The sequence below is a fragment of the Neopsephotus bourkii genome, unplaced genomic scaffold (assembly GCF_033783945.1).
Source record: "Neopsephotus bourkii isolate Nb327-2 ecotype Australia unplaced genomic scaffold, CSIRO-AGI_Nbou_v1 NB_1630, whole genome shotgun sequence".
Taxonomy (NCBI): Eukaryota; Metazoa; Chordata; class Aves; order Psittaciformes; family Psittacidae; genus Neopsephotus; species Neopsephotus bourkii.
In genome coordinates, this window is record NW_026902105.1 from 3432683 (window position 1) to 3455920 (window position 23238).

A 23238-nucleotide genomic window follows, 5' to 3' on the forward strand; every position below is an offset into this window, starting at 1 on the left:
AAGAGTTCTCATTGGTGACATTAAAGTGAATGTTCAATACTTGAAAAAGAATTTTTGCGTTCAAGTAGATGACATTCCAAAATGTTGAATAGTCATGAACAAAAGTGTTTATGCTAGTTAACATACCTTCTACTATCCAGCTTTTTCTTCAGCTTCATTGCAAGGATTGACTTTGCTGTCAGTTATAACTTTTATTGTTTCCTCAGCTCCTATACTAACCCTGTCTTTACTGTTCTTTTTCAACAACAGTAATTTAACCACTTCTTCCTCAGCTTTCTTTTTTTCCTTCTGGTGTCTGTGTTATTTTTTTTCCCATTTACTAACTCTGCTCTGCAGACTTCTCTCTAAACCAACTTTTGGCCCTTTCCCTCAGTGTCAGTTTTAACCTTCTGAATACATCCTCTCACGCCCATCTCCTTTGTCTATGTCTGTACATTACACGATGTGATCACAGAAGAAGTGGAATCATCGAGAAGAAGAAACTCAGGTCTGTCTCTTCTACTGCTTTTCTCTGTGGTTTTTTTTTCATTCTACCTTTCCTATAGATTTTATCACAGCTCACCTCACATACTTTTCACTCTCTTCCCCTCAGAATATTTAAATACTGGCAAACTGTAGGAACTGAAGTTTAATATACATACGTAAATTTTACTACCTGTAAACTATGTACTCTACCAAAACTGTTAAAAGGTAACAGATGATGTGTGCTATATAGTAAGACTTTAAGATGATTCAATTTCTATCATATCAGTCCTTATTTCCCATCTCCATGATCTGTAAAGTAGCCTTTAAGCTTCCAACTAGCACCTGAAAACAATCTACGATTTATTTTATGTTTGCATTTTTAAACTGCTACCAAAATCATGGACACTTATTCAACTAGTTATTTTTCATCCTGAGGAGGATATAATTTGAGAACTGAATAATTTTAGTGAGTTAAATTTCATGCTCTGGAATTTCAAACTTAGCTTCATTGAATAAAACTAGTTTGATTAGAAATAGAGTTGTTAGTGATCAAAAGTTATTTTCTCATGCCAGAAATTGTAAAACCTAAGGTTAGGATAACAAGAGAGAGCGAGAAGTCAAAACATTGAAGGAGCCTTAACTTAGCTCTATTGATCATAGCTTTTCTTTCATATTGTGCATAAATTCTGGTTTCATTTTACATATGGAATATTAATCTGCCATTTTCTTGAATTTCCATTGTACATTATATTATTGGCAGGGAACTAATGTCTAGCTAGCTATCCTAGCTCTGAAAATGCAGTAGTTGTTTCAGTAGTTGTTTACACTTGCCTGCTTTTTCAGTTGTGGCATGTCAGAACAACAACAAAATTCCCCATATTTAAGTTAATGAAACTCACCTATAGAATTTAAATTTTACAATTATTGTGTCAAATCTCTAATTAATTTCCCATGCCTCTGCCATTTTCCAACTAATCCCAACATATTAGAGAAGCCACTTGGGTGCCATTTAGCTTCTAAAATCTGAAGCAGTTTTGGGGTCCACTAATTTGGTTGATATTTAGTCAAATATTTTTGTCTTTTCTCTACTGTGGCTGGCTCCTTCAGAACTCAGTTTTACCCCTTGTACTACTCTTGTCCTAACCAAAGATCATCTTTATGAATGTTGCGAATGTTACTTGCTATGATTTTCATATTAAACATTACAGGAGGAAAAAAAGTTGAGTATGGATAGAAAAGACAAGTGGTAGTGTGATCTGAATTCCATCTTTCATAAATCACCACTGTTAGAATTTAGTTTATGCTGTAGAAAGACAGTTTATTTAAGTTTACTTACTTTGTGCTCACAATCCTTTCCAAGTTCCTGTGCAGTGATTCTGAGTCTCTTTTATTAGAAAAATAAAATTATTGGATTGGCTGACCCATTTCCTATGTGTTCATAGTGAAACAAAAGGAAAGTTTTGAACCTTTTTCTTCAAGAATATTCCCCTGAGTTATAGATTGAATTAATATATTGAATCAAAATATTCAATCAGCCCATCTGATTCTTGGGGTTGGAAGAAATCAGACCTTAAAATAACTCGTGTCTCAGAAAAACGTGCTTTTATCACCTGTGTTTCTTGAATATATGTAATAAGGCAGTGCCTGTGTATTATTATTTTTTTTTTGGACTTTCCAGTTCAGATGGACTTTTGGAAAGCACTGTTTAGCTCACCAACAATGTTAAATAAGTGTATTAAGGACTGATAAATTTAACTGTCTAGCATAGGAATGCAAAAACGTGATCAGCAGTGCAGATGCAGAAGATATTTTTACTATCCTTAAACTCAGGAGCAGTTAGTTTATTTTGTGCATAGTAACATATTTTTACATGTATATTTGAAATGGGTACTCTTCCATGTTTTACCGCAATGAGTAGCTTACACATTCCAGTACAAGGTTCTTTGAGCAGCTGTGTGATAAAACAGCTGCTTAAAACTAGGGGTGACATTTGAAAGGCATGCCTTTGGAAGGGGATGTTTTTCCATTGTTTTAGAATTTGCTTTAAAAAGTATGGAACTAGGATTAGCCATTTACAAGTTCCTTCAGTAAATGGTTTTCACAGTATTTACCATACTACTAAGCATTCATGTGAATTGAAGAATTCATTATTGATTTTAGACGATTTTAGACCAAGAGGTGTTGTGAGAGCTAAATAGCTGAATATGTTAATGTTGTATGGAAAGAAAAATATTGCCATTTTCTCTATCCGGGAATTATAATCTCTGATTGCAAAAATGAGAAAATGTTATTCCCTGAAAAATACCTAGGCTATTTTTTTGATTGAAAAGTCTTATGAGAGGTCATGCAAAGCTTATGCTGTATATTTCAAGCAAAAAAAAGCAAGTTCCCAAAGCTAACAAAAATATTTTTATATTTTATTTTTTTTTTAGCTGAAAGCAGTAGAGCTTGATAGCGTCCTTAGTAACTAAACCCCCTCTTCCTTTGGTAAAGGAGGAGCTTTGCAATTCAGTTTTAATGATTTGTTTCTAAAATCATATTTCAGAAATAATTTAATACGTTTCATAGGATTTAAGTATTGTGAAAACTGTTAGGGAGACATATGCCTGTTCACTTCCCTATGTATTCCGTATGAGCAAAGGAAGTAAGCCCCTACCTGCCAAAGAACCTTAATGATGAAGCAGACATCTTTCTTTTCAATCAGTAACATATTTCAGACCAACCAGTTACCGTTGCGGCAATAATTACTTGAATTTGCAAATAATCCTTACTGTGGTCTTCAAATATGAGAGATGCAGAAAACATTCTTCAGCCTTACAGAATTAATCTAGCCTAGATGTGAGATTAGTCAAGTAGCTATGCCTCAAAATCACCAAAACTATGGAAAGGCTGTTCCATGACAGTTTAAAGGCAGTCAGTGTATACATAGCAGAAAAAGTGTTGGCTAATTCATTTTAGACTTATTCCAGTATGAGGAAGGATGGAGTAGCAATGCCCAGTCATTTATGCTTTTTAAGGAGGCAGACAGAAGTTAGAAGCTGGAGTACTGGGGAAAGCTCCACTTCTAAAAAGCCATAAAAGGCAGGGAAATAGAGTTCTCAGTTCTTTTCTGCAACATCTGGAGCAAAATTCTCATATCAAGAGAATATGAAGGATTGATAGAGGTTTTGCTAACTTTGAGAATAAAATTGAAATGGACAAGGACCTTGAAATATGGGTTGTTTTGTTTGTTTGTTTTTCCTGGATTTTCTAATTTTTGTGCAGAATTATGTCTTTGTAATAACATGATTGCCAAGGGTGAAGTGTACAAAAACTGAAACAACCCTTTTAAAGCTGGATGACCAGATTGGAAGAGCTTGTAGCCCTGTACACTGGAGGGCCAAACCATAGAGTGGTCTGGTGAATAAACTATTGGAGAAACCAAGGGCAAGAGATTTGTGTGATTGAGAGATCAACTGCGACAGAAGACAAAAGGCACGCTTATTTGGATTTGTTCTTATCTTACAGTACCCTGAGAGATTTTCCAAGCCTTCCGAGAGTGAATATACTGTGATATACTTTACCTTTATAAACAGAACATGATATCCCTCTATTTTTGAGTTATTATAGTCATTGTTCAGTGACACACTTTCCTTTAAAGACCAGGATGGTGTTTTGTTTTGTTTCCATCTGTATTATGTTTAAAAAAAAAAAAAACCTGGATGGAATTTGTAACATTTTAGCACAAATATGATTAAATGACTTGTAGATCTCTGAAAGATTCTGTGATATTTAGTTTGACAGGTGTATTTAAAATCTGATGTCTTTAACTGCAACTGAGACTTTTAGAGTCTAAATCTGCAATTAGTCAACAAAAAGCAAAGGGATAGGTAAACTCCAAATCCAGTTTAAATGTATAGCGTCCTAATAGATGTATAGTATTGGATGCCTGGTAGGATTTTTATCCTTAATTTGATTTTTTATTAGAATTAAAACCAGAAACCAGAGGCCTCAAAATCCAACCCCCAAAATAGCCATCTGTACTAAACCACATTAATAAAGGCTGGTCTTCAGTCTTCAGTATATTCTATAATATAGGTTGTATACTGAAAAATTAAATCGTAATTTTTCAAAAGACAAAATAGCATAATGGATAGATTTTTAATCTGTAAAGGTTTGCTAGTTTAACTTGTAATTAAGTCTTACATACGGGTGCATATACTACTGGTTTTTTTTTATTCTTTGGTTAAATCTTTGACCATATTTCTCTTTACTGTTAATGAAGATGTCTTGCATTCTTAGGATGGCTGAAGAATCTCTATTAATGCCTCTTTGCTTTTCTGGAAACAGAGCCATAGTTATCATCAAGTGTTTGTGCCTATGTTTTGTAGTGGCTGTATCAGAATTTGAAATATCCTGTGGTTATACTGTGGAGTATACCAGTGGTATTAACTCTTGAGGAGTTCGCATGCTTGGCAAACAGAATGTTTGGGAGCTTAACAATAAGACTGTGCTCAGGCTTTCATGAAGACAGTGCAGAGTTTATAGCATGGCTGATCTGAATGGATTTTTCTGAGTAGAGAATGTAAGGGCCCACTGACCCCTCAGCTATTTTTCTTTAACATTTTAAAAATATTATTGCATACCATTCATATAGAGAGGATGTGCCAGAATCTTTTTGAGAAGTGAAATGGGGTGTTCCAGCCAATGTCCACCTCACTGCTTCTTTTTCTTCCTTTTTCCATGTGGATGCTCAGTATTTTTCAAAGGTCACCAAAATGTATGCACACTGTTGTATGAGGCAGCAAAGACAAGCATCGCAGAGTACCGTGCAAAAATAACTTCGTAAAAGGATCCAGACACCATAGAAAAAAGGTGTTCATATCCCTAATACTTACTTCTGTAAACACATAAAATAGAACTTCTGAGTTTGCTTCAGTAGACCTTTGTCCTTTACCAGCTGCACTGATCTGTCAGTAGTGATGAAGACCTGAGTTGACCCTGTCAATTTATGAACCCGTGATTCTAGAGCTTCTTTGACTTTCTAGCTTAAATCACCATCTTAATCATTTTTTTTACTAAGCAGTGCCATGTATTATGCAAATAATCCAAAGTAACATTGTTAACATTGTTTAAGCATTTTGATAAAAAATTATTTAATTGGTGAGAAATGCCCCCTGGGTTTCAGTCTTTGTTTAGTGTGTCAAGTTTGAAGCCAAGATAAAAAAAAAAACAAAAACCACAAAACCATCAAGCAATTCTCAAATAGGAAACAGAAATGCAAAGGCATGCTCCCCCACTAGGGAGCTGGCTAACTGAAATTGTCTTCATTCTAGCATTCCCTTTTAAGGACAGTGTATTTACACTTCAGTCTCATTTAAACAGTAATATAAAACCATTTCAGCAACCTTCTGATTTTGTTCTTGTTCCACATTTCTGTAGGTTTCTTTTCATTCAGACTGTGATGTGTATCACAGACTTCTTGGAAATGCTTGCTGCAACAATAACTTTTGTATTTGCCACACATTGGACTTAAAGACCTGTAGCAAGATTCAGCAGCCATTTGTATCACACATCAATATATTTTGCTAGACCCGTAGCAGGCAGTTGTATTTTTCACACTATAGACAGCCAGAATGACAAACTTTAGAGCTGGTTCCTTAGAGGTAGAGTTGAAATTCAGTGGCTCTGGAAATAGGAGGAAATGTAATCCTTCAAGTGCAAGACCTTTAACTGACAAGTTTTGATGTTCGTAGCAAATACTTTAAGATTTTGCTTTTAGGATGTATTCTCATAAATAACATTTCAAGAGGAATCTCAAGTAAGAAATTTGACTAGCATTTTTCAAAGTACTTACCAAAATTAGGGTTCCTTGTATATATTTGATTTTTAAAATTGAATGTTATTTAATAATATTCACTACTTTGAAAAATCAGACTCAATTTTCAAGAAGCTCTTAAGCTAATTTATCCACTCTCTAAGTACAATTTATTTAATTTAATTGCTAGTTACATTGCTGATTTTAAAACCCTGGGAGGAATACTATTAAGCCCAGTACCCAAGTCCCAGTTGTAACCTTGAGTCTCCCTCTTCTTCTCCCAAGGAAGGCAGTAATTTTTTATTAACTTCAACACTTCCACATCAGTATCCCGTGTCTAGGGAGAAGTCTGCTATCCTGATTCTTCTCTGGAAATATTATTCTATTTGGACATATTTGGAGATTGTCATGTTCTGCTTCCAGGCACTTGGGGTTTCTGCTCCATGGGACTTCTTTCAGTGTGGTGGGTGAAGCCTGCCGGGGTGCTTTGGCTGTGGCAACCTCCAGGTTCCCAACAGAATAGCAGAGCTCATTGAGTTAAGCATTTCCAAGAAAATATAGCTGATCAAGGCCATTTTAGATCAGTTTTGGTTATTGTTAAGTCTGCTCTTGTATGAGCCTCTTGATTAGAATTCTTTTTTTGTTCATTTTATCTTCCAGATACATGTTAGATTATTAGATACCTATTCAATATATTAATACCTCTTAGAAAGACTGGATCATTACAAGACTATGGGAACATGGCTGTGTCTACTATTTTACATGTCAATTTTACATGTCTACTATTTTACATGTCAATGACATACAGGTCATTATAATAGCAATGCCAACTGTGATGGTGGAAGAAGGTTTTGAGAGAGGATCTTTCAGCATTTCAATTTCTCTTTCCCTATAGCTCATCTCTATGTTTCATCATTATACTTCAACATGCCTGTATTCTGAGTAAGCTGGAAACATGCAGTTATTCTTTGTAATGTACAGAAATGTCTCACTGGTCAAAGCATCAATTTTTTTTTCCTCCCAATTATTCATTTCTGAAAAAACTTTACTTCTTAAATTGACATAACTACACCAGAGGCTACAGTATATGCTTTTCACTTTGTAAACCAAAGTTAGTTGAAGTGATGTAGAAAATTGCTGAGTAATGTGATGATGTTGAAGAAATCATGTAAATAGAAATAGACACATTTTTAGGAATGACTTATATTATTCAGTTTGAGACATTTTGAAATAATCTCATAGTGATTTATTGGATTTTAGAATTTTTAAGACATTAATGCTCTTTATAGCTTTTTGATTTGACCACCTAATAACTGGGGAGCCAAAAGCATTAATTACTTCAGCATCAACATTCTGAACCTGCTGTGGCCAATAGCTGCTGTGAAGATCTTTGCTGTTGGGAATTTAGCATTGTTTTATTTGGTCAGTTGGAAATACCAGTATTGTTCAGTTCTGCTCTTCTCACCCAAGTGAGATCTTTCTCAGTTTATTCTGTTCTTTCGAGTATGTCTTCAGACAGCTCTTCGTGATACAACTGAAAGCTTAGTTTGGAGAGTAAGATCCACTGTGCTGACCATTCTTGTAAAAATCCAGAGGACTTATTTAATGTAGAGATTTGTAATAAATTTCACAGCTCTTCAATTACACTTTAAAAATTGAAGAATCTAATAGAATTTTATGCTTCCTCATCCTATTGTATTCTTTTCTCTAAGTCAATTTGGAAATATTTTTCTATATACTTTTAAAATACAGAGCTAGAACAAATGAAAGTCTGACAGGTTTCAAGTTTTCCTCATTTTGACAGGGTCTCTATTTAAAGACTCGTGGTTGGAAGACATTCAAACATATGGATGAATGGACTTCTGGGCATTTTAAAAATGCATTATCCTATATAGTATTAGGTTTATTTATTAAGATGATATTCCAGGCACAGTAAAGATTTCTTTTCCCTTTCAAATGAAATAACTTAAAAATGTCATTATTCTGTCTGAGTTCAAAGTATTTTAGTGACTCTTACTTCCCTTTCATCTATTTTGCATTATGTTGAATCAGTGGTATTGCTATCAAATTGCTTTCTGCTTTGTAAAGTAGTGATGTAGTAGAAGACATTTTGTATGTGTAGCTTTTACACTGGTGACAGCAATTTAAAAAAGTAACAATTGAATGCTTGAAAAGCAAACACAATTATCTCTCTTTTTCTGCTACTTTCCTAGCAGTATCCACAACCCACATAGACAATATAGGCCAGGCTACTAAAAGGCCAAAGCAAAAGAATACAAAAGGCTTTATTTATAAACTCTGTACAATATGTGGCAAAAAAGGTTGGGGAATGGTAGAGGTTTCAGGGACCCACTTGGTATCCACTGATGGGCTTATGACTTGCCTTATCTGTTTCCCATTAATTTGCGTAACAATTCCACTAAGAATTGCCATCAGAACAACCTGATTCCACACAGGAGGGGGTGCCAGATCCTATCAAAGTGTGGCACGTTATTTATGCTCTCTGCAGAAGCATGCTTTTGTTTCTTACACCTCTACCTTGCCCCGGTATGATTTCTTTTAAGTATGACTTCATCTCCTGCTTTGATAACCATCTACAAAATGGTATTTCCTTAAAATATAACAGCTCTGTGTACTATAAAGGCGATTATAATTTCAGACCAACCCTTAACAACCAATAAATCTGGAAAAATATTTCATTCTAATATGCATGCTATTTTTGGTTTGTAGCTTGGGGGTTGTTGCTCCATATTCATGGGATCATTTTAATTTAATTTAATTTTGACTTACACTAAGAAAAAGAAGCAGTCTATTTAAAAGATAATGTATTTCTAATTAAAGTAAATTTCATTTGACTTAAAATTCTTTCACATTACTTACCAAACTTGGATTTCAGAGTGCAGTATTTATGGGCTGCCAAACTATTTGATAGGGATCCAGTGTATTTTCATTTCTTTGTGACAGAGGAATGCCCTGAGCCATTTGCAACCTTTGATATGCATTCAGAATATTTGTTGGCATCAGTCAGCTGGATTTTTGTACATAAACTGGGTTCTGAGTGTTGCTCTTAGTGTCTTTTGTTCTTCGTAATTTTTTAACTCTTAAGACAAGATACAGTAACATCATCATTAAACCTTGTGACCTGTAGAAGCTATGAGAACTGATTAAACCAATGAGGATTTAAAGTAATTACTGAAAACCAAAGCCAATTAATTTTTATGCTTGAACCATTAGACTGCAATTTGTGTGTGCACTGCATAAAATATACAGCACAAGTGAGTTTTTTACTTTTATTTTTATGTCATCCTATTCAAGGAAGCTGTAATGTAACTATGTCTGACACCTGTCTTGCTCTCTTTTGTGTTTGAGTGTATTAATGATTCTGGAAGTGCTCAAAATACCCATGGGTTCCCTCCAGTAAGTCTTCACTAAGAGTGCACAAATGTATACACTAGCATGCAGTGAATATGCCTCTGGATGTGGAGCACCATACTTGGTTGGTTGACTAAACTCATCAAATTAAATTAATTTGGTGGGTTTTATTCTTTTTTCCTTTTTAGTTCATGATTTATATTACTTTTATTATTATTTCTGCATTTTCTCTCTCCCTCTGTTTTTTGTTGTTTTTTTTTTTATGTATCGCTTTCATTTGTTTATAGAAGAAAAGAAAGCAGATCCAGAGAATGGGGATACAGGTAGGGTAACATTAAAAATATTTTTATGTTTTTGCCCTTAAGTTCTTTGATCTATTACATTTAAGCAGATGTGTACTGTAGAGTGGATCACAATTTTGATGTATTTGGGGGATTTCAAAAGAGACAATAGGAAATAGGAACTGAGAAAGGGCTTTTCCAAATGTATTTCCTTTGTTTTATCAAGGGAGTCAACTTAGGGTGAGAAATGGGAAGAGACCAGAAGCAGCTAAAGAAGGCTATTGTGCAGCTTAAGACTGCTGTTCTGTCCTCCCCACTCCAGGCATCTTGCTCTCACCTTCACTTTGCCTTTTTATTTTCTATTACAGATTCCTGACTTCCAAAATCTCTGTGTTTCTATAGTCCACTCATGACTAGTTTTCCCCCATGCCTGAGCTGCTGTGCTTCCAAATTTTGTATCCCTGTTCTCCATGCCTATCCAAAACTAAATCTGCACAAATATTTTAATTTACTCCACTCTACTTCCAAACCCTAGATTTTCCTTTTACTCTCTGTGTCCCAGAAGCCCCACTGTACAGCAAACTCCTTCTCCAAATACAACGGCATCACCAACATCTACAAAAGCTAGAACAGTTCAATAATTCTCAATGGAGAAGGCAAAGAAAGAAAGAATGAAAGTCCCTTAAAATTTTTAGCAAGAAACATGTAGTTTACAGCATCTGGGGTCTTGCCTTCTGATATGCTCCTGCAGCTGCCAGGCTCCCTTTTTGTCTGTCTTGAGACATTTTATCTTTTCTTACAGAATATCCTGTAGTTAAAGTTTTGCTTACACTTTTTATCAACTGGTTACATTTCCTTAGACAAAACCAAAGGTTAAAGTCCAATTCATGTGGCCTAAGGCTTAACCTACTTCAGTCACTAGTGCTAAGCTCTGGCAGAAATCAGTCCCTCACTGCCATCCTTGTGAATCTGAGGGCAGGTTACAGGGTTGCTGTGCACAGTACTTTGGAACCTTTCTCTCACACTTGAGGACTGTAGTTGTGCTGCTTTCCTTCAGCACACTTTCCTCTGAAAATATGGTGAATGGCTCATATTGAAAGAGCAGCTAGTTATTTGTCAGGAAAGAATTTCCCTGTGCTAATGAAAACCCCACTGAGCTAACCTTCTAGCCATGGGGTTTTTAATGTTGGAGAGTTGTTCAAAATAGGCCAAACTCCCAAGATGTTGCCTACAGTGCAATGATCCCAGTTGTGTTTGGTGAGCAACACCAGATTTTGTTCTTCCGTCAGTCTTTCTTAATTTTTTGTCTTCTTATGGCTGAAGTTTGAATAACTCACTTTTGCCTGGCCAGAATTTGGTTGCATACACTTCAGTACATTGTGGCATTACATGGAAGTATATCATAAGTAGCTTTATTTTTCCTAGTGTCTCTATAGTCCTGAAAATGTGTTGTGCTGTGCTCTGTCTAAGGACTTCAGTAAAACAAGGGCTGAGACAACCTTAAGCTACCAGTACAAAAGCTTATGCTCCTACAGTGTCAGCACTATTATCTAGATTCAAGTTAGTTCCAATTTGCCAACACACACTCCATAAGCACCTCCTGATTAGAGTCCTTAATACAGGACTGATGTTTAGCCTTGGTTATCAAAATCATGTTAGGAGCTGAAGCTTCCTAGTGCTACTGGAACAGCTACTGGACTGTCTGGAAGTACCTTCTGCTCATGCTAAGCTCCCACATACAGGTTTCAGTTAAGTACAGATTTGACAGCAGAAGTGGGGAGGACAATAGCCCTACATTTCCACCACTTAGTGCTATATGCATGCATGTGGACCATGTGAATGGGAAGTGCCGTGACACACTCAACCTTTTTTATTCCCATCCAGATCATGGCTGCATCTGGCTTGTTACACCAAGATTAGCCTGGGGCAGCCCGTAACCCTGCACGGTCTTTCTGCATGTCAGTTCCATGCATAGTAGAACCAAAGCTGATCTTCTGCATAATAAACTTTGCACTGCCCCATTTTTGCATATAACTGAATTCATTCACTTGTTGAAGGCAGTTTCAAAAATACATAGCAAGTTAGATCTTTAAATAATTTAGTAGGAATTGAATTTATATATTTTTTTTATAAATTTTGCTGTCTTGTTTTTCTCTTCAGGCTAAAATGAGCCACCAATCTTATTTTGCTACAGAGGACTCACACCAAGGGCTTACATGTTATACCCACATTTTCAATGGCATATTTCAGAGTGCTTGGTTTTGCCAGTCATAGGCATTTGGATTTGTGGAAACCCAACCTTCACTTTGCTAACTGATCATGCATAAGAATGAGTACTTTCACAAGTAATTGTGAAATTTCTATTTTATGCTCAAGAGGACTTATTTTATCACTTCTTGTAATTTTCTGAAATTTGGCAGAATGGGGACAAAAAACATATGTGATGACTTCATAAGAAAACTTCATAAGAAAACTTGTCAAAATCTCCCTTTTAGTGAAAAATATCTCCTTTGTTATGCTACTGAAAAATGACAAGTAGATTTGCAGAATGTTATGATTTCAGCAAAAGATGGTTTCTTTCTTTGAACAAAAGTTACAGCATTTTACTTAAAAAAAACCTTATATATTACTTCTGCCACTGGGAAAAAAAAAAAAACAAAGAAAAAAGATATTTTTCCAATTTAAAGTCTTTACTTTCCAGAAAAAAAAAAAATAGAGCTTTTAAAACTCAATCCTAAAAAAAAAAAATGAAAATAAATCCACACTGCATCTTAATGATAATCTGGGAAATACTGCTTTAAGGCCAATAATGGTTAAGGAAAATTGTGATAGGAAAAACTAACTGGTTTTTATTTTAGGAATTTTCATCTGCTGCTGTCTTTTTCTCATTTTGCTTTTCTCTATAAAATACCATTTATGCTTTTTCATTCTTTTTCCTTGATTTTTCGTTTCCTTTGGAACTTTTCATGAAGTCTTTCCATTCAAGTTGTTTGTAGGGACTAAAGACGGAAAAATCAGAAGCCAGAGTGCTTATAGATAAAAGTACACTTTAGCCTTATTGCATTCCCTCTTCCTTTCACCCCTTCCTTACAGGTTTCCTATGAAGTGCCACAAGATTTAGCTGGCAGGTCTCATAATATGTACTACTACTATTACTGTTGTTAAGAAAGAAAATACAAAGCTCAAAGGCACTGTGCAAAGCCCTAACTTTAATATTAGATTACAAATTGGAACTGAGGTTTAGAGTTTAAATCAGATTTATGTAGTAAACTGGAATCGAATATTTCAATCTCAGTTCTATAAATAAAGTCCAAATTGTTCAATACATATAATGTACATTTATGAGTAGTGGGATTCTGAAATTTTAATCCCAGACAACTTTTGTGTTAAAATTATGGAAAGTTTAAGACAAATATGAGTCAAAATGAATGCTTTTTAGCATTCACTGGATAATGAATAACTCTTGATTTATACCATGTTAAAGTGGAAGAGAATCAAGCCTGTGTGTGTATAATAGATAACTATATTTTGTTTGAAAAAATATTTTCATTTAAATTCTGGACCGTTGTCCTCCTTCTATCTTCCTGTTTCTCACACTTCCACTTCAACTTTGGCACGCACTTTGTTATTTTTTTACCTAGTTAACTGTGGTGTTACAGTAGCAGTTGCTTAAAAACAGCTGGTGCTTAAGCCATGTAGTGAGAACCCATTCCTAAACGACACTGATACGTTTTTGGTTCAAGAAGAGTGAATCCTGAATTCGTTCTTGAAGCTGTGTGTCATTGAAATGTAGTACAGTGATGCCACTGGGTGGCTCTTTAACATTCCTTTATACATCTTTAAAATTTGAGCATACTAGGAATATGCTGAAATAGTAAATGTAAGGTCTGCTAACCTGTGATTGTTACCTGATTAGTAATCTGGTATGTCACATTACAACAAATGTAGAACCAGGATCTCCACTCAAAGTACACTCAAAATAAACAGGCTGCCTTTATATTCCTTTTTAATTTTTTTAAATTGAAAACCCAGTTTCTCTTGAATACTTTTGAAATACTAAAATTCTATTTGTGTAAACAATGTGTTCCATTTACATTCATTTCTTCCACAAAGTTGGTTTCATTTGAATTGGGTAGATAATGCAACACTTACTTACTTAACTACTATTTTCATCCTCCTACAACATTCTGGTTTCCTGCAAAATTATCCTTCAAAAACAAATTATATACTGTAATTTAAGTAAATCAGATTTCATTTCTTTCTGTTAAAACTTCCATGAGTATAACTTGAAACTTGGAATTGAGAACTTCTTGTGTATTTATTTTATTTTATTTTTTTCTTTTACTTAACAGGTGCAATGGATGTGGAAGAGAGGAATCGCCAAATGAAAATGAGCAAGTACAAACAGGTAGCAGGATCAGATTCCAGGCTGGAACAAGATTATCACTCTAAGGCAAGGGAGTTTTGTTTTGAAAAGAAACAAAATATGTTAAACTGCAATATCCAATGCCCTTTTAAAAAGTAATACATGAAGGGGAGGTTGTTTCTTCCCTGCATTTCTTCTGTGTCTATAATAAAATTATTGGAAATGTGCAGAAACCCATTAACATAATTATTACAATTTAAGAAGGATAAGCTAAAACAAATAAGTGATACTGTAATTATCCATTGAAATGAACAATAGGGCCGTGATTTAAAAACTCAAAAGAGAAGGAAAAAAGAGCTTTATTGAGTGACAGATGTTTATTGAGTGACAGATGGAATGAGAGCTATTGAAACATGCTCACGGCTTTCATATAGTTGAACACAGGGTTATCTTGATCTATTGAAAGCTGGAAGATGTAGTGTTACTTAATTTAATAGTGGCAGTTTAGCTCTTGCAAAGTTATTTTATACATTAAAAGCTTCCAAAAGCAGTTTGCCAAAAATTTAAATTGTTACATAGTAGTATAGCCTAAAATACCCAAAATTTCCTGCTATCTGGAACTGGGTCATGTCATATAGAGTGTATTAATTAAAAAAATCAAGACATTATCAATTTAAACTCCTATTATACAAAAATAATCTAGTGTCCTCTAAAAGGCTTCATTAATTGAGGTCAGATTGTAAGTGGAAAACACGAGATTTCTGACCTATAAAAGCTGGCGAGGAAGAGGTCTGGTTTAGATTTTTATTTCCAGGATGCAGTTCTTTGCTCAAAGGATTGGCAAAGTTACTGTAAAATGAGCCATTTAATATTTGAAGACAAATAATAAAATTAATTAAGTATTATTAGTTTTGCAGATAATGTAGAATAATACATTTGATATAATTATTTTCCAGTATGTGTTTCAGTGTGGGAAAATAGAGAGCTTTAGCAAAGCCTGCGACAAAATGGAAAAATCTTATTAATAAAAACAGAATTGACAAAACAAAAAGAAAACTGTGAAAATGGCTTAAAATTCTTCTGTAGATGTGCTGCATGATTATTTGGTTATTTTAAAAATGGAGTTTTTACTGCAGAAAGCATAGGAATTTTTATTCACATGTAGGAGGAACTTGGTATATTGTCATGTTTAGATGCTTCTTTATGTTGACAAATGGCAAAACTATTTATGTCTATATTGTTGGCTTTGAAAGGTGTTGCCTTTTAGAGGAGCATGATACTGTGATCAGACCTTCTCCTAAGTGTTATGATTGTATGTACCACAAAAATATAACTTTATGTATTGTATGTGTAACCAGACTTATTCTGCTAATTTTCCTGCTCCCTCAATGCTTGACTGAAATTTGAGTCAGCAGTAGGACTCGTATGGAGTAAAGAGAATAAATGGGCTCTCATGTGAATGAGCTGGGTAAGGAAACATTTCCTACCCTTGTTTTTCCATTTCACCTACAACATATTATTGGGCCTCACTCTACCTCTTTTATATTTTTTATTATAATTTTACCTTCACTATTATTGAAATGTATTAAAGAGGAAAATTATAAATGGAATTATTTTATGAATATGGTGATTTATTTATTGCACACATGAAACAAATTGTCTCCAGAAATAAACAGTTAATTTACTCTTCTGGCAAAGTGTAGTTTCAGTATTTGGAAATGAGCTATTTACTCTATCAATGAACTTGTGGAACTAGACACATATATATAGGTATTAATTTCAAATGCATTCTTAAAACTATGTAGTTTTTAAAGCCATATGAGAGTTCCCATCTTCACTTTTTTATTACCACTGCTTAAAATCCCCTTAATTAAGTATTTATATTATCAAGAGACAGAAAATTAGTAAGTACAATTTGTCTACCTGGTTTCTACAGAAATTTTTCTGGAATCATGAACTGAAGCACATATGTCAAATGCTGACTAAAAACTTATGTTCTGTATAGTATTGCAGTGACTTTTATTTTTTAAATCTGTTAACTGGCACGAGCTGACAGTCAAGCGTGCCATGCCTGAGAAAAATGTCATTAAGTAGGCATTAAGTGACATTCAGGAAAGCTAGCACATGGAATTTGCTTTCACCTTTCTGTTCTATTTCTTTAAATGGAGGTCTACAGCAACCATAAGTTTTAAGCTAAGAAAAAATATTCTTCATTGCTGAGAAAGCAAAAGTGATAAAAGTAGGAGCTAACATTAAATGTTAAAATATTAAAATAAGCATCCTGTATTATACCTCTCTAGTTTGGTTCTACCTTTGGAAGTCAGTACTAGAGGCTTTAGAGGAAGGTGCATTCATTTCTTGGTTCATAGTCATACACTGAGAAACTTGAGGCAAAAATTTACTTCTAGACATACATTCGTAGAAGCTGCTGAAATATGAAATTGATTTTCTCTTTCTTTTTTCCTCATGATTGATAAAATTGCAGATTGCATTTTTAGTATTTATATATATGCCTCATTACTTTTTTAAAACTAAGTATTCTGCATTATATTTTGTATAAATGAGTTTGGCAGGTAATATATTGCATATAAGAGTTATTTCCTTGAATGTTGATTTTACTTAAGTATGGTTTCAGCATAGACATAAGGAAAGCAAGCAACACATTTGATTTTCATATAAACATATTAACAACTAAGGAGACGTGAGAGGAAAATCAGTATGGGCATTAAGGATTAGGTAAAGTATTTCTGGTATTGGAACAACTGTTTCTTAATATTGAGTACTAGCAGATATGTACTAAATAAGATATAAGACAGAGGGTACAAGGAATCATGCTGTACCTCTTTCCTTGTTCCCATGACTGGAATGTACCCAGTGGATTGACTAGGGAGATTTGAAAAGCTTTGTTGCTACTGAGAAAAATGAGAGAAGATATTTCTTGTATGTGGAAGTCTAGAATTGTTTGCAATCAATGTGAAATAAATGTAGAATCGAGAGAGAATTCCATCAACTTAGGCCATATTAGCCACTAGAAAAGGGTATAAGTAATTAAAAGTGTTCAGTACCAAACTGAAGAGGGCTGGATTTATGTAGGAGTGAAAAATGGTTGCTTTCTTTAAGAACAAAGGTAAAACAGAGACTGGTAACTAGCTGACACACATTGAAGCCTCAAAGTATCAGGAGGCTCATTTTATTTGTTTTACTAGGAGAAAAAAATGACCTACAAAAAAGGCAGAAAAATCCAGTTATATAACATAGCAATTAGTAATAGCCAGTAATATATAATTAGGAATACAGTATATTAAGCAACAAGGAACAAAGTTGGGGTAAAAGAGGTAGAAGACCAGAGGAAACCTGAAAATTTTGTGGAACTGGTGACAAGATTATTTAGCCAAATGTAGAAAAGAGAAAAGAGTACACCAAATAGAGAGTAATACAGAACACCAAAAAGGACTTTCCAACTCCACTTTTATTGATTCATATTGATACGATGATAAGACTGAGACTTTCTACATCATCATATGTATGTAATGCTGCAGTTCCTGGTAATCAATAAACAAAATTCAAGTTTTGGATATGAGCATAATTATCTGTGTTTGGTGTAGGAGATTAATAGTATTAGGCATGCTAGTACACTGTTCTGCGATCTTCTGATCTGTTAGCAAGACCAAGGTAAATTAAGCTGTGCACAGATGCAGCTGAAACGTTCTTGGAGCATGCAGACACTGAAAAGCTGCACTTCTTCAGACTGAGACATTTTGATTCATTAATGAATCAAGTAGCACCTTAAGAATTAGCCGTGTGTGTGAGAGAATGTGCAACAGTAAGAGCTGTCTGTAATACTCGAAGTGGAAGAGGTTGAGTTTGAATACATCAGAAGCAGATCTCCTTTACTCTTGTCACAGTGTGGAAAAGTGTCCAAGAACTTCCTTTTTCCTCTGAAACCTGCAGTAAGTAGTGTCATTGGTACTGCTACGTGTGGTATCCTTCGACCTGTGTTGCTGATTGAAACTTGATTTAATGCTGTTTTGGGAATGCTCTTGTCTCCTTCTTAAAAATCAAAACAGAATAGTACACAGAGCAGAAGAGATTGCTAGCAGAAACACTTGTAACTTTCTTCTTGAAACCTTTGCAGAGGGGGAGTTACACAAACATCCAAGCTAATAGGATGGCAAGACCTTTGATATTCTTACTGTATATAAGCTATAGCTTGTTTATATAGGTTTCAAACTGACAATTGGTTTTGAAAATTTAAACTTTGAGTTCAGGAGTTCTGGAAAGTTTGTGATATGCCCAGTAATAATTTTATCATTTATAATAATTATGAATATACCTCTTTGATCCTAGAATTGTTTCTTACAACTTCTGTTGTTAAGAATGTAACTAACAATATTCAAAATATTGAATAAAAGTGGAGGTTAGGTTAGATAGCCATATTCCCTCAAAACAGTGCAGAAATTGGAGATCTTTTTTTTTAAATACTGTAAAACTAAGGGCCAAACCAGTAGAATTCAACAGGCTTATAAATGGGAATTGCTGTGCACACTTTAATGGGATGCCATCATTTTCCCCTTCCCAGCTCCACACCAATAAGCTCTTTGCTTTAGGAAATGAACCAAACACCAATTAGACTAACAAAGAATTTTGATTTGAGGAAATTATTTAGTTATTGCCTGTTCCACGGCTTTTGTGCTTTCCTATGGACTAGTCAGTAATTGCCTTTGGACAGCAAACTACATAGCTAAAGCAGCCATCTGTTCTGGTCTGACAGGTCCTGTCACTCTCAAAAGCCAGTGAGTGCTTGCTTACATGGTTAACAGCCATGCTTATTTGTGATATGTAAGAAATACTTCTACTCAGTGGCAGAGCAAATCTCTCTAGCCCTTAGTGCTGGTAGTGTTTATATTTTAATCAAGTGTTTTATTGTACTTTAAATATTAAAAGCTTGTGGAATAAATTGCTGATGTTACTGTTCTGGTTCTTAAAAATACAGGATTTAAAGTTTAATTATAAGACTTAAAAATGTAGCTAGATAAAATAAATTCAGAATTTTATATTTGAGCTCTATACACATGGTCATGTAGAAATCATCTCTCTGTTTTCATCAACTCTATTTTGCTGATGGGTTAAAGTAATTTAGTGACTCAATGCAGGTCTGGAATTGTGTGATTTCTATTATTCTTAAGTCAATGATATGCAAACTCTCAGAAGGGATTTCTGTTGCTTCCATTTTTCTCTTTAATTTAATTCAAGCTCTCTTTTAAATTATTTTGGGTTTGATGCTTTTCTAATTTATTTTTAAATCCTGAGTATCAGTGTCTGTTGGAGATTTAGGTTATTTTAAATGTAATGCTGTGGTTAACACAAATACTGCATTCACATATCACGATTATGGCTGAGTAAAAATCTGAAAGGTCCTGTTGGCTAGATCAATTTGCTAGGATGTTGACCATGAAAATGCATGACATACAAGTAGAAACGATAGACCTGAAGTCCCAGTGCAGTGCTTCATGGAGTCTGCTTAATTGTGTAGGATTCAAAATGAAAAAGCAGGACCATTGTCTGCTTCAGCAAGGGTGGTTCAGAGGCCACTGAGCCCCACTGGACTTGGAGGCAGGTTTGCTGACTGGGCCCATATGCCTCCTGCCACGCCCAGCAATCCTGCACTTGCAGCAGCTGGAGAAGGTTCTCCCAGGATGGCCACTAGAGAGCAGCTCTTGATGGTTCAGCTGGGCATATCTTAGATGCAGGATTTGCACACTTTGCTGTTATCATTTGTAATTCTGATTTAATGACACAGCCTGTGAGGTGGTTTTAGAAGTGTGGCTATTTCCTTAAGTTCATTCTCTGGGAGTGCTTCTCTCTATCAAATGGATTGATTTTCTTTGGTAGCAGCCCCAAAGTTATCAATGGTAATTTTGCCAGTTTATTAACCTTTTTGAAAACAACAGATTTATGGGTTCAAGGATTTTTATTTTTTTCATTTGTCATGCAAGAAGAAAGCTCTGTGTATCTCTTACCAGGTTTCTGAAATTTTTCTTGATTTTTTTTTTAAGTATCTTAACTACATAGTCTCTTGCAGTAAATTTTAGTGAATATATCTGTGGCTTCAAGGATCTGTATTTCATGTAGTATATACGAAGGATTTAGTTGGATATTGAACACACTACTGTTATTCTGTAAAAGCTGGTTCTGCACAATGAAGCTAATCAAAGTAGGATAAGGACCTTGGAGTCTCTGTAGGGAGGTTGTTCTTCTGTAAAACCTTAATGCCTTCAGCAGCACTTCTACTGACATGTTATTAGAAGATAAAATTACCTCTATGACCCTTCTAACCTATGGTGTTTCTGAATGTTTGCTGAAAGCAAAGTCTTCGTTTACAAGAATTAATATTGATTTAGCATTAAGCAATATAATATTTTCTTTAGTGGTATATCAGAAAGAATATTATCCTCCTTCTGCAGATGGGAATCAATGTCTTACCAGAGATTTCACCAACAGTCTCGGATCAATAAATAATAGGGAAAAACAAGAAAAAAAAATCAGTTCTGAAAATTTAACCCTTACTTCTGAAGAGACTAATGAAGTACCCAAAAAGCCTTCAGTTTTGCAGTGCAAAAAGTAGAATAGTAGATTGCAGCAAACTTATTCTTCAGTAGAAAACAAAATTTTAGACAAAATTACGTATGAAGACAGCCTGAGAAAGATGGGCCTTTTCAGTCTGGAGAAGAGAAGGCTGCATGGAGATCTCCTAGCAGCCTTCCAGTATCTGAAGCAGGCCTATAAGGATGTTGGGGGGGCGACTCTTCATTAGGGACTGTAGTGATAGGACATGGGGAAACAGGTTCAGACTTAAACAGAGGAAATTCAGATTGCATATAAGGAGGAAGTTCTTCACTGTAAGGGTGATGAGGCACTGGAATGGGTTGCCCAAAGAATTTGTGAATGCTCCATCCCTGGCAGTGTTCAAGGCTGGGTTGGACAGAGCCTTGGGTGGCATGGTTTAGTGTGAGATGTCCCTGCCCATGGCAGGGGGGTTGGAACTAGATGATCTTAAGGTCCTTTCCAACCCTAACTATTCTATGATTCTATGATCAAATGAAGTTAAATTCTGCATAGTCAAAACTTCTTTTATTTTTTTCCTAAAAGAGCATGTTGTCACCTTTTCCTTGAGAGTTCAGTTTTCCTATTCCCTGGGAGCACTTTGTGTGCTCAGGATCTCCCTGCAGTCTTTTTCAAGCCTAGCTTTGATATAACACGGGTAAAGCTGCTGAGGAAACACATTTTAGGGAAAAGTAACGTTTTCTAAGCAGTTTAACTTGCCTATGGAGGGATATGGAGGTGGTGATATCTATGTCTTGCAGGTCTGTTTCACCTCTAGCTAGACATGAATCAGCAAAGACTGTAGAACTGTAGACAAAGTATCGGCTGAGCTCATATATTTCTTACTGTACAGGGATTTCCTAAGATGTGTCCTAATAATAAGTGAAAAGAAATGATTAAGGAAAAAGATAAAGGGGCCTTCCCTGAAATACTGCTTGACTTTGAAGGATGCCCTCTGATATCAATGGATTTAGGGACTTGCAAAGTGGAATCATGCAAAGGTATATTTATATCTTCTTCTTGAGCAATTGTGTTACTTATGGTCCTTAGGCACTTCTGTTTACAGAAATAAGAGCTCACCAGATGGCATGTGTGTCAATCCAGCTGTTCTCTTCAGCATGAATTCCTTTAAAGGTGCTGTGTCCCAGGACATGTTTGGTGAAAGTCATATTTAAATATTAATAGAAAAAGCAGGAGTAAGGGAAAGTTCATAACTCTGTTCTCAAACCATCAGGTATGCTGAAATACTTAACAGGCTTTTGGAGTGAAATAAAGTGTAATTAAACAGAAATTCTGTGATAAGAATCTTTTTTTATTTGTTTTTCCTGTTTTTTGAGAGACTCAAGGACTACAAACAAATTATGGATATGTAGTTTAAAATCCAGGCTAAATGAGAACTCTTTAAAATGCATATTGTTTGACTTCCTAGTCTGGCATTTGCAAAATAACATCTGAAAGAAGCCCAAATTAGGTAGAACAATCAAAGACTAAAGAGGATTTCTTACAACAGAAATCCTGCCTTGCTCTCCTCTTTATAAATAAGCTCTTGCCTGGATGGCGGGCCTGTATGAAGTGCAAGAGATTTTGAGTGCAGTGGTGACAGAAATAACATGTGAACCACTTGAGGAACAGAAACAAATACAGGAAGCACACTTTGATTCCGATCTAACATAAGAAGGATTCCCTAGAGTTAAAAAGGACCAGAAACAGAATTAAGAGTTATCACTGAAACCTAACCCACTGAATAAGCAAGGTAACTGTAGTCAGGCTCACCAGTTTCTCCTAACAAACATGCTGGAGTTCACCTGGAAATAAAGCACTGGAGCTCCCATTAAATGTTGTTGCACAGTAGATTGTGAAGCCCTGGACACCTGTGTTGTTGTAATCACCCTGACTTGATCAGCTCGGATTTTTTGCAGTGTCTATATGTGCGTGGAGACCTCATAGAAGCCTTCCAGTATCTGCAGGGGGCTTATAAGGATGCTGGAGGGGGACTCTTCACTAGGGACTGTAGTGCTAGGAGATGGGGCAACAGGTTCAGACTTAAACAGGGGAAGTTTTGATTGGATATAAGGAGGAAATTCTTCACTGTGAGGGTGGTGGGGCACTGGAATGGGTTGCCCAAAGAATTTGTGAGTGCTCCATCCCTGGCAGTGTTCAAGGCCAGGTTGGACAGAGCCTTGTGTGACATGGTTTAGTGTGAGGTGTCCCTACCTATGGCAGAGGGGTTGGACTAAGATGATCTTAAGGTCCTTAAGAACCCAAACCATTCTATGATTGAATGAAAGGGACACTGATTACTGGACATTTTTCTTCTTAGTTCTTATTAAAGGATTCTTCTTTGGAGCTTTTAT

General features: G+C 35.3%; 1 protein-coding gene across 50 annotated transcripts in view; it reads left to right on the forward strand.

Annotated features, from left to right (window-relative positions):
- The window catches only part of RIMS2 (regulating synaptic membrane exocytosis 2), a 448541-nt gene that overhangs the window by 353096 nt on the left and 72207 nt on the right, over window positions 1-23238 (forward strand). For 28 of the 50 annotated variants that reach the window (XM_061373306.1, XM_061373309.1, XM_061373324.1 and 25 more), the window contains 2 exons: window positions 9922-9957; window positions 14268-14323. The exons of 10 other annotated variants lie outside the window; for them this stretch is intronic. In XM_061373306.1, the coding sequence (XP_061229290.1) occupies window positions 9922-9957; window positions 14268-14323 (92 nt within the window). Of the gene's footprint in view, window positions 1-454; window positions 488-9921; window positions 9958-14267; window positions 14437-23238 lie in introns of all 50 variants that reach the window. 12 more of the 50 variants (XM_061373310.1, XM_061373312.1, XM_061373329.1 and 9 more) reach the window with 5 other exon arrangements.